General features: G+C 59.1%; 1 protein-coding gene across 1 annotated transcript; it reads right to left on the minus strand.

Annotated features, from left to right (window-relative positions):
- Positions 1–2,559: 2,559 nt before the first annotated feature.
- Positions 2,560–6,670, minus strand: LOC118888867 (sodium- and chloride-dependent creatine transporter 1-like). The gene is made up of 9 exons (XM_036840392.1): positions 6,573–6,670; positions 6,360–6,484; positions 5,391–5,503; positions 5,119–5,256; positions 4,937–5,039; positions 4,746–4,846; positions 4,486–4,656; positions 3,939–4,082; positions 2,560–3,097 (listed from the first exon to the last, which is right to left on the minus strand). Exons 2-8 carry the CDS (start codon positions 6,403–6,405, stop codon positions 3,942–3,944), a joined length of 813 nt encoding a protein of 270 aa, XP_036696287.1. The 5' UTR covers positions 6,406–6,484; positions 6,573–6,670; the 3' UTR covers positions 2,560–3,097; positions 3,939–3,941.
- Positions 6,671–11,213: the final 4,543 nt, after the last annotated feature.

Here is an 11,213-nt window from a genome sequence, read left to right on the forward strand (position 1 = left end):
ACGTTGCTGACAGGAGAACAGCCTCGGGTTCCCGTCCACCACGGCCTTGCTGTGTGTGCACAGCACCAACCCACGTGTTCCTGTGCACGTGCGCACCCACACACGTGTGCACACACAAACGTGCACACACACAAGGCCCTGGGTGGGCAGGGGTGCAGAGACAGGGGGTTCCATCACTCCCAGGCAGTGGGGTGGGAGTCTGGTGGCACAGGGGGCCCCAGGGAGGAGGGAGACCCTCTCCTGGGTGCTGTGGGACAGGACGTGGGTCTGTGCGGTTGGAGGGTGATCCTAGGTGACATGACGATAACCCACTGACCTGCCCAGGGAGGAGGGGTTCCCAGGGAGCAGGGGCACAGCAATCTGTCAGGTAAGAGATGATGCCACCCTGGTCTAAGGTGGCCTAGCGAGAGTGGCTTGGGATATTTAGGGGGATCGATCAGATGGAGGACAGAATAGAGGGCAGGAGGCTATGGAGAGGCCTGTCATCAGAACAGTAAAGGAGGAAGAGGGAAGCACTGGCAAGTGGGGGAAGCAGACTGAGGGCGTGGGGGCCGGTTGGTGCAGGTCCTACAAGACATCTGGGTTTAGGTGGCTGTACTGACTTGAAGCTCAGGAATTCAAGAAAGACGCTGAGTATCTGGCAAAGAGATCCTTGTTGATTTAACCATCGACTTCCTTGAATTTATATGCCTGGGCCCTGTCACCTCTTAGCTTTAGTCATTACAGATTATGCTTAATATGTTTTAAATATATTTCCTCTATTCCAAACAAGTCTTCTCTGATTCAGAAATGCATAGGCCTTGACCGGTAACGCAGCCAGAAGTGCTTGGGCCAGGACTGGCGCCCCGGGGAGGAGGGGCTGTGATGTGCTGAGCACTTGCTGACTCTGTAGCCGCGTGCCTGTGTGTGGTTTTTGTGTCTACGGACACACGTGCATATACACACACGTACTTGGAAGGGGTAGAAGAGCAAAACATTTCCTCGTGTGATACTGATGAAACGCTGCTAAAGCAAACTCTCAGTTGTCCTCTGGAGGAATAACTTTCCAGGTAGAGTGAGCATTATGTGTGGAACTGAGAAAGGGTTGCTTTTTGGAAGCAGCTCAAAGTCACAAAGGCAGGCAGGGCTGTGCCGCACCGGCCCCATGGTGGTTAGCTGGGGCCCCAAGGCTCAGGGACCTCAGGGATATCATTACGGTCTTCCTAATTGCATCAAGAAAAGGTGCCAATTAGCAGCACTTTCGAAGGGAAGCTCGGCCTCCAATGAATTAAACAGGATAAGTAAAACTTTGGCAAAGTAGTTCACTGGGGAACTAATTAAAAGTTTTTCTAAACAACATCTCAATAAGTTTCTGAATTTTTTTTGGCTTTCAAATGTAACCCACGCTGTCAAAAATAGAGAAAATATAGGCAACTTTGGAAAAGAAAAATCAATCATCTCACTACTAAAGATAAGCACGATGAAAATGTTGGTATATTTCAGGATGCAATGAGCTCATTTCTGTTTACTGCTGAGCACAGCGACTGGAACATCGAAATCACCCAGTAAATGTGACTGGTTATTATTATACCATTGTTAGTAAGCTTGGCTAATGCTTTTCCCATGCAAGAATCAAAGTTCACCTAAATGTTCTTCTAGTATTTTCATTTTGATTTTATTGTGTGTATAACACATAAATACCTTCTCGTCACAAATAATTCATATAATATAGAAATATGTAGCATAAATGTGGATGTGTTGCTTCACGAAATCCCCACCCCCACCCCAAGGCTTCACTGAAACGTGTAACAATGGCTGAATACGTCCGTGCTCATTTACCCGCTCCTAGCTCATTTCAGTCAGTCATCGGTCACTCACTTGCACCTCAGAACCGTCCCTCCAAAGGAGAAGAGAGCGAGGCATTTATCCAGAGACTCCTGGCTGCATCAGCACAGAACCGTGTCCAGGGCTGCGACCTCCCCTGTACCTCCAGGCCTACCCTGTGCACCCGGCAGAGTGAAGTCAGAGGGCGAGAGGGAGCGCAGAGCTCAGAGGCTCTGCGTGACCTGAGGTGGGACAGTGTCTATGGAACTACAAAGGCGCAGGAAGGAGCTCGTTAGCAGGTCAAAGCAGGGGTCTTCGTTTGTCACCCTGTTGGGCCTGGATTTTCCCTTTGATGGCATCTCAGCGTGACCCAGTCACGCCAAGCCTGGAGGTCCTCCCGGGCAACACTCTTCATCCTCCACATCCAGTCCTTCCTGAAATGGGTGACTCTGACCTGCTAACGGCTCTTGCCTTTGTTTTCTCTCGAATCCCTTCACCCACCTTCCCCGCTCGGCGTGCTCCTCTTTAGCACACCGTTATCCTTGCTCCCCAAGTATGTCAGCTCCGTGGGGAAAAGGCTTCCTGCCGGCTTCCTTCCCTGCTCTGTTCCAAGTTCCCAGAACAGTGCCGGGTGCAGAGACTCTCAGGGCGAATACTTGCCCAAGGAAGCTGCTGGAGGTGGGGAGGCCTCCACCCGCAACCCTGGCACCTGACAAACAGAGGGGGAGCAGGAGCCAGCTTTGGAAAATGACATGTTTTTATTGCTATGTTTGCAGCGGCTTTTGAGCACAGTAAGGGTGTCCCCGCTGGACCGCCGCCCTCACCCGCCCCCCACCCCTCCAGCCCACGTCAGGGTGTGAGGGAAGCCTTTCTAGGGCCCCCTCGGCTGTCTCGGGATCGGACGTGACACAGACGTGGGTTAAGTGAAGCTGCTACGCGGAGGACTTGAGACGTGGAAAGCGCGTCAGCCTTAAGCTCGCAGGTGGGAGCCGCGCGCAGGATCCCTGGGGCGGGGGACGGAGGCCCACCTCAGATCCCTGCCGCGGGGGCGCCCGGCCCAGGGCGCAGGGTGTGGGCCAGCCTGAGCATGCCGGGTGAGCGGCCCCAGGTCCGGATCCCCCCGCAGAGCCCTGCGTCGGCTCACCCTGCCGACCTGTGGGCAGAGCGGGGAGTGTGCGGACACCCACTGAGGTCCCCGCCATGCACTTTTCCACCCCAGTCTGGGGCCAGGGACTACACGTGCATACCCACACGACAGACTCACACACTCGACAGCTTGAAGCTTCTGTTTTGCCTATGAAAATGAGATCTAAATTCACACTCCTTGGCTGGGGCAGAGGTGTAAGAGGGGCTGAAAGGGATGGGGCGCGGCAAGGAGAGGGACGTTGGGGTGTTTCTCTTAGAAATATACAAGCAGAAATCTCCTCAAGTTTTTATAAAATGTGCAAAATACAAGCCTCGTTTGCCCACAGGCACGATTTACACCTGGTATTCACCTTGGCTGAGAAATAGAGGTCTATGTCTGTACCCTATGAACTCACGCACACATGCACTCAAGCTCACACAACTGATATTGGTGGCAACTGGCTCAGGAACTGAAGGTTCCCTTGCTGGCTGGCTCTCTACGCTTCTAGAGTAGGGATGGGGAGAGGGGTCTAGCCCAGCTGAAGTACTCATTCGCCTTGGTTCTGCTGCCCCTCCCTCACCTGCCCCCTCCGCTCTCCAGTCCCCCCGTTTCCCGAGCTGCCACTGCTGCCCCTGGGGTGAGGGGCCACCCAAGGGTGTGCTGGGCAGAGCCTGGAGAGAGGCAGGCAGGGCCTGGTGGGGTCAGGTGAGACGTGACTGTAGCGGGCACTGGAGGGCGGGTGGCAGGGCCTGGGAAGCAGCGTGTGCACCAGCTTGGTTAAGGGGGGTGGGGGAGGCATCTATTTTTGGTGGGTTGTGATATTTTTGGCATTTTATTAAAAATGGAAAAAGTTATTTTAGTTATAAGCACTCTGGTGCTTCCTCCCCTCCCCCCCCCCCGGCAGACCCCGTAGGTGGCAGGGAAAGGCAAGCCCCCTGGGGGGGTGGGGGGCTAGAGCAGGGGCTGCTATGGCTACGAGAGGGTGAGCTGGTGATGTGAGCCGGGGCACCTGTCACATGACGCTCTCCACCACCACCACCTTGCTGCTCTCAGACACTGGGGTCAGGGTGGTCAGGCCCCTGACATCCGAGTCCTGAGCTCTGTACTCCAAGTGGTGGAGACCCCATACGGGCTGCGTCAGGTGCTGCCAGCGCTGCGGGAGAGAGGGACACGTTGAGTCCCTGGGGAGGGGCACCTGCTTGTCCCTGGCCTCTCTCCACTTCCCGCCGCCTGCCACCAACTTGCGGCCCGGGGCCGCGCCCCTCCTGACCAGGCCCCGCTCCCTACGCTAGGGAAATAGGGTTCAGTGGAGGGCTGGGTGGCTGCTAGAACGGAGGCTAGGGACAGGCCTCTCCTCCGCCGCCACCACCCGAGCGAGGCCCTGGAGGGCCAACTCTCCTCCCGTACACCCCCCTCCGAGCTGGCCCAGAGGCTCTGGGCACAACGGGTCTGTCCCGGCGGGTGGGTGGGAGAAGGGGCAGGGCGCTCTGGAGGTCATGTCCACACCCAACGGGAGGGAGGGATGGTGTGCGGGAGACGGGGCGCGGGGAACTGACCTCAGCCACGGTCCCCTTGGCTTTGAGGAGGCAGCCCAGGAGGTGGAGGGGCACACACAGCATGGAGGAGAGCGCGAAGCCCCAGCCCACGGCCTCGCCCCACCATGGGTACACGTAGGTGTTGTTGTAGACCAGCGGCTTGTAGTACACCGTGTTGAAGATGAAGATGCCCTGCGGGCGAGAAGCCTCGCGCTCAGCCGGCAGCCACCGCCGCAGGCCCTTGGAGTCCCTCGCCCTGCCCAGCCTCCCCCGGCCCTTACCATGCACACCAGCGGGGTGAAGAAAGACCAGCACCATTTCATCCAGGGGCAAGGTCGGTACCCGATCATGCAGGCCACGTCGTCCATGAAGCGGTCGGCTCCTGGGGTAACGTGAGGCCGGAGGGCCGGAGCTAGAGACGCACCCCGCCAACCGCGCCGCACCCCCGGCTTGCCTGTCGGCCCAGACCTACCGTACACCCAGGCGATCACCACGCACTCCCAGAAGGCCTGCCAGAGCAGGGTGGTGCCGCTGGCTGAGTAGTAGTCAAACAGCTGGAAGACGTACATCCCGCCCTGGGGATGGAGCCAGGTCAGGGAAGGTGGCAGCCGGCAGCCTGAGGCCAGGGGCCTCCCTCACCCTGCCCCCACTCACATCGGTCACCATGGAGAGGTCAATGACAAAGCAGAGGGCGCAGCAGAGGGCCACGGAGATCTCTCTTTGGAAACGGAAGTAGTAGGAGGCCGGGAGGAGGTCCAGCAGGCCGGTGATGAAGCCTTCCACACCTACAAACTGTGGCCGGGCAACTCAGGCCGTGCCCCTCCCCCCCCACCTGCCATCTCCCGTCGCCCAGGGTGCCCTCTGCGCACCAGCCCCCCGCTCCCCCACCTCCCAGCCCCCTCTATTCTGCCCCCCCTTTTGCAAACCTGGCTGTCGAGGCCGAGCAGCAGCAGCATGAAGAAGAACAGGGCAGCCCAGAGCGGGGCCACAGGCATCAGCGTGACGGCCCGGGGATAGGCGATGAAAGCCAGGCCAGGCCCTGAGGGGGAAGGGGCGGGGTGTGGACACCTGGAGCCCCCCACCCACATCCTGTCCCCCTCCACCCTGCACCACAGTACCAGCGTAATGGACGATGCCAGGGCACCCTGTGGCCAAGGGCCTTTCCACTTGTGTCGGGACACTGCCGGGCCGCTCGAGCCCTCGTGTATGTGTGTGTGTGTGTGTGTGTGTGTGTGTGCGCGCGCACGCCATACTGCCGGGCCACTTGAGCCCTCGTGTGTGTGTGTGTGTGTGTGTGTGTGTGTGTGCGCGCACGCCATACTGCCGGGCCACTTGAGCCCTCGTGTGTGTGTGTGTGTGTGTGTGTGTGTGTGTGTGTGTGTGTGTGTGTGCGCGCGCGCCATACTGCCGGGCCGCTCGAGCCCTCGTGTGTGTGTGTGTGTGTGTGTGTGTGTGCGCGCACGCGCGCGCATGCCATACCAGGGGCTGGAAGGTTCCCGTGAGCCCTTGGTAGACCTCTACCCATAAGAGTGGCGTGTCTGGCTCAGCCTTCTGGACCTGGGTTCCAGCAGCTACTGTGGCCACAGATCACCACTGACCCAGAAAAGGCCGACCTTTCCCTCTACAACACTCAGGCAAGCGTGAGGACATACCCCGAGGCCCCTGGCTACAGACGGATGGGGGCTCGGGGCTCCACGTGGCCTGGCCTGAGATGGCTGAGCAGCTGTGCCTCGCAGCTGCTCAGCCAGGCCTCCTGGCCCAGGGTGATGTGACAAATGGAGTTTGAATTGCTCTCATGTCTCAGAACGTCGCTCTGTGTGCATTCGTGTACGCGGCACGTTACGACAGCAGCTGCCGCTGCTCCGGAGGCCGGGCTGGGGCCTGGGGGTCTTTACCTGATTCCGCCACCTTGGAGATATGCACGCCCTGCTCTGTGGCCATGAAGCCCAGGTTGGAGAAGACCACGAAGCCAGCAAAGAAGCTGGTCCCACTGTTGATGAGTGCGAGGATGATGGCATCCCTGGGGGCAGAGGGGACCGTGTGGGCTGGTGAGACTGCCTGCTGCCCATGGGCAGGCAGGGCAGGGGTGGCAGGGCTGTAGTGCCTACTTGTAGCAGTTGTTGTTGAAGCGATTGTAGCTGCCCAGGGCCGTGAGGGCCCCCAGGCCAATGGCGTAAGAAAAGAAAATCTGGGTCCCGGCATCTATCCATACCTGGAGGTGAGCGAGGGGAGAGCAGGTGTGAGGAGCCCTGCTAGGCTGGCCTGCTCCCGCACCGTGTCCCCCCGCCCGACCTCTGCCTCACCTGAGGGGACGCCAGCTTCGACCAGTCAGGCTTGAGATAGTAGATGATGCCGTCCAAGGCTCCAGGCAGCAGCACCCCACGCACCAGCAGCACGACAAGGACCACGTAGGGGAATGTAGCGGTGAAATACACGACCTGGGGGGCGGGGGTGCTCAGAGGGGTCCTGCGGCACCCACCGCCCCCTCAGGCGCCCTCAGCCTGCGCAGGGCTGCCAGGAAGGCCACGGTCCCCGCCGCCCCCCGCCCCCCGCTGGCCGGTGTGCTCAGTGGTGAGGAGGGAGGCCACCCAGCGGCACCCACTTCTACTCATCAGAGCCACGACTCCTCCCAGAGGAAGCTGGGTGCTTGGCTGGGGCACCAGCAGCCCCACGGCAAGCACAGGTCAGCTGCAGAGGGAGGGAGAGGCAGGGCCCTCCCCTGGCAGGGAGTGAGGCCGCAGCCCGCGGGTAGGTCCCACGCCTCCCGACTCCAGGTCCTCGTCTGCAGAGAGGTGGGGGTCCTTGGTGCCGGGGATTAGAACTCAGCCAGCCAGAGACAGAGGCAAGATCAAGATGACAGCAAAGGCCTCTGCCTCCCACCCAAGCTGGGCCAAGCGGCTGCTCTGCGGACCCTGCTGGAATGGTCCCGCCTTCCAGAGCCCCGGCCGTGTCCCGCAAACGTCGGCACGCTGTCTTATTGTGTGTCTGTTCGCACAGTTGTCGCCGCAACCTGACAGGGAGCCCCTGAGGGAGGGATGTGTCCAGGCTCCCCGCTGGGTCCCCCAGGGCAGACAGGCAGGTGAGAGAGACAGGCGGAGACCAGGTCTACCCAGACGGTCAAAAACTGACTCAGAGCCAGAACCGAGAGAAACTGGAAGGGAGGGAAGGCGAGCCAGGGATGCCCCCGACCCCAGGGAAGGGGCAGCCGCTGCCGGGGCCTCTCCCCCTCCACTCGGGAGGGAAGGCTGCCGGGCCTGCAGGTGCAGGGTGGGGATCACGTGGCCCGGACTGAAGTCCCTGCCCCTCCTCGGGCTCTGGCCCTGGTCCAGTCTCCTCCCGTTGCAGCAGTGGTCGCTGGCAGACATCCACACCCCCCCAGGCAGTGCTGCCCCCAGCCCTGCCGTCACCCCGGCTGTACCTTTCCTGTCGACTTGACCCCCTTCCCGACACAGAAGTAGACCAGCACCCAGCAGGCACAGGGTCACCTCCCAGCTGAGGGCCCCCGGAACCTCCAGCCAGCCCCCCGGAGGGCCGCAAGATTTGTTCCTGGGGGAGGGAAAGCCCATGAGGGCTGTGCCAGCAAAGGGCCAGGAGACTGGGGGTGGCCCTGGGGTGGCGCCCCCCGCCGCCCCCACCGCCGCAGCCCTTGAATCCAGCCGGTCTCCCCCATGCACCTGGCCGGCCCGGGCCAAGCCTGCAGCCTGGAGTCGCTGCAGTCTGTGTCCCCGGAGCCTTGGAGCCGCTGGCGGCCCGGCCCCACGCCGTCCCCAGCGGGCCCAGCAGCAGTCCCCCGCTTCCCTCCCCAGGCGGGCAGGCACCGCCCGCTCCGCATCCCTGGCCTCATCCCCCCAGGGCCGGGCCCCGACACACGCACGCGTGCACACGCACGCACATGCACATGCACGCGTGCACACGCACACACATGCAGACTTGAGCTACGTGTGGGAGACCAGAGGGCTGGCCGGGCCTGGCCCAGAGGTGCCCGACTTCCTTCCAGAACTCGATGACAGGGACCTGTGCTCAGCAGGCTGGTCACATGTGAAGTTGGCCCGGCTGGCACTGACACAGGCTTCGAAGGGCACGGGGCTCGCCTGGGGTTTGCAGGCTTGGCTGGGAAAGAGTTACGTGCCCAAAGGCCTTAGGAGGTGGGGCGCGGGTCTGTTTGGACACGCGCACTGGGGAGCTCCAGCCACACTAAGGGGAGGAGCGTCACCTGGAGGCCTCATGGCTAAGCCGCTTACGGGGTGTCTGGGCCCGAGGTAGGCCGGTTAGCGGGACCAGACCCTGTGGGTGTCTGTTTGCGCAGGCTCATTGGGGTTCCACAGCGCTCTGAGGTGTGGAGCTGCATAAGGGGGCGCCCATTGGCTGGAGAGCCTGCAGGCTCTGTCGGTGGGAACCAATCACGAGTCAGGAGGCATTACCAGGGGTCTGTGTGCGCAGGCGCTCTGGGAATCCCGAGTTGCAGGGGGCGTTAGGCGGTTGGGTCTTGTGAGGGAGCGTTTTGTTCTTCCCCAACTCGTAGCGAGGGTGGAAGCGGTTCTAGATGGAGTCTGAGGCAGATGGTGGAGGAGCCATGAGGGCAGCAGACGAAGGCGCAGGTGCCGCGGCCGTTGCAGTGGGAGCAGCATGTGGTGGCCAGGGTGACCCCGGTGACCCAGTCAATCCTGGCGACCCTGGAGACCCTAGCAACCCTGGCGTCGCAGGAGAGGCAGGTGGCGCAGCCGGTGGCCTTGTGCAGATCCAGCGGGCAGCCCACGCAGCAGGGCCACGTAGAGACGCAGCACCCGGGGCCGGAGGTCCGGGTCAGCAGGCGCTACAGTGGTATCCTTTTGCAGGAGCCCCAGTGGGCCGGGCGGCCAGGGGCTGGGCTGGAGGTGGTTTGGGGGGAGGGGCTGCAGGCGGTGGGGCCTGAAGTGTAGAAGGAGGGAACTCTGGGCGGCTGGAGGGTATGGGCCAAGGGTGGTCTGGGCTGACGGGATGGTGGTGGGGAAAACCAGCCTGAGGGAAACCGGAGGGTAGGGGTGGTGATGTCCAGGGTGGCCTCAGTGTATAGGGTGGGAGGTTGTGGACGGCCTAAGGGGTGGTCTGGGGGGGAAGCCGGGGGGTGGGGGGTGAAGGCGGGTCTCAGTGAGGAGGAAGCCTGACGCACAGGCGAAATCAGTAGTGTGGATGGTGCCTTAACCATATCTCCACCAGCACCCTTAGTGTGCTTTTCCCAGCGCCCTTGGACGCGGAGATCGCCCGCGGGTTCCTGACTGTATACTTTCGAGTCCCACCGCCCGTTCAGAAGGAGCTCGACGTGGAGGGCAGCGTCCTGGTCATGTCGGTTCTAGAGGGTGCTGGCGGGGGGGTGGTGGCAGGTGGCCAGAGCCAGGCTCAGCCCCGGTGGAGCTGTAATGGAGGGTTAAGCCTAAAGAAGAAGTGTGCTGCTCTGGGATTGTCGGTGTGGGGGGACAGGGAGGGACGTGCTCTTCCCCACGCACTTGAATTTTATTTTTTCCTCCCTTTTAGCCGATTGACTGCTGAAGACCTTGGCCAACTGCAAACTTCCATCACCTCCTGTCTGAACCTGGTTTTCCGGGTGGTTCAGATCATCCAGGACGTTATGCCCCCCTTTTTTGTTATGCCTCAGCGGGCCAAAAGGGGCTAACGCTAACTTATGTGTCCTGTCCTTGGCGTCCTTCCCTAGGGCATTGCTTTCTTCAGTGGTCACCACTTTGTTGTTGCGGCTTCGTCTTTTGCCTGTACTGGCCCTTGGGCGCTCAGGGTCCACGTATTTCGTTTGGTGATTAAATGTTAACTGCAGAAAATACACCCGAGCTGCTGTTCTGTGTCTGAGTTTAGTTTTAGCTTCTGCACCTCCTAATATTCTTGCATTTGTCCTCAGGTTGGAGGGGAGGTCTGGGATTCAGCTATTCAAGTAGTACACGTAATTGAAGACAATGTAAGAAGTGGAACAAAAAGAAAATGGTGTCCTGCCATCCAGCGTTAATTCTGGAATATTTTCTTAGTTTTATAGTTACATTTTTATATTAACATATAACGCCAGAATACTAAGTAGGAATTTGTGGCTTACCGACCTTGTTTCAGATCTGCAAAGAAAAGTGCTGGGCAGTTGGTTAAGTGTTTGGGGTGAGGTGATTAGCTCCCTCTAAAACAGCTTGTATTCTGCAACCTTGCTAAACTCACTAGTTGATAGTAATAGCTCTTTTTATAAATCCCATGGGCCTTTCTCCATATACAATCATTCTGTCTGTAAACAAAGGCACATTTACTTCTTCCTTTCCAATCGATGCATTTTAACTGATTTCTGTCGGAATGGTTTGGATTGTCCTGCTTCTTTGCATGCCCGGTAAATTTAGATTGGATGCTAGGCATTATAAGATTTCCCTTGGGTGCTGGATGTTTTTCTATTCCTAAACTTATTCTTGAGCTTTGTTCTGGGAGCCTATTAAGTTCCTTGGAAACAGTTTGAACCTCTTGAGTCTTACTTTTTTAAGATTTGCTTTGTGGGACCAGAGCAGAGCTCAGTGTAGGATTAATTTAATTAACTGAAATCTTCAGTGTTCGAGAAGGCTATAGTTAGAAACAAGGACTCTTACACACTATCAGAGTGGTGGTAAAATCTATCTGGACATTTGATTGGCATTTCCTATTAAATATTAAGATATGCATATCCTTTGACCCACCTTTGGGAATCTATCACAGAAAAACTCTTGTGTATGTGCACAAGGCAGAATTGACCACAA

Source organism: Balaenoptera musculus, chromosome X, assembly GCF_009873245.2.
Source record: "Balaenoptera musculus isolate JJ_BM4_2016_0621 chromosome X, mBalMus1.pri.v3, whole genome shotgun sequence".
In the NCBI taxonomy this organism is placed as follows: Eukaryota; Metazoa; Chordata; class Mammalia; order Artiodactyla; family Balaenopteridae; genus Balaenoptera; species Balaenoptera musculus.

What these genes read in the sequence shown, in the direction of transcription:
- LOC118888867 (XM_036840392.1), bottom strand. Translation starts at nt 6,405, where the DNA reads ATGGCCACAGAGCAGGGCGTGCATATCTCCAAGGTGGCGGAATCAG. An exon ending in TCACCCCGCTGGTGTGCATG is followed by an intron (nt 4,657 to 4,745) that starts GTAAGGGCCGGG and finishes TCTCGCCCGCAG; the next exon opens with GGCATCTTCATCTTCAACAC. An exon ending in CCAAGGGGACCGTGGCTGAG is followed by an intron (nt 4,083 to 4,485) that starts GTCAGTTCCCCG and finishes TCTCTCCCGCAG; the next exon opens with CGCTGGCAGCACCTGACGCA.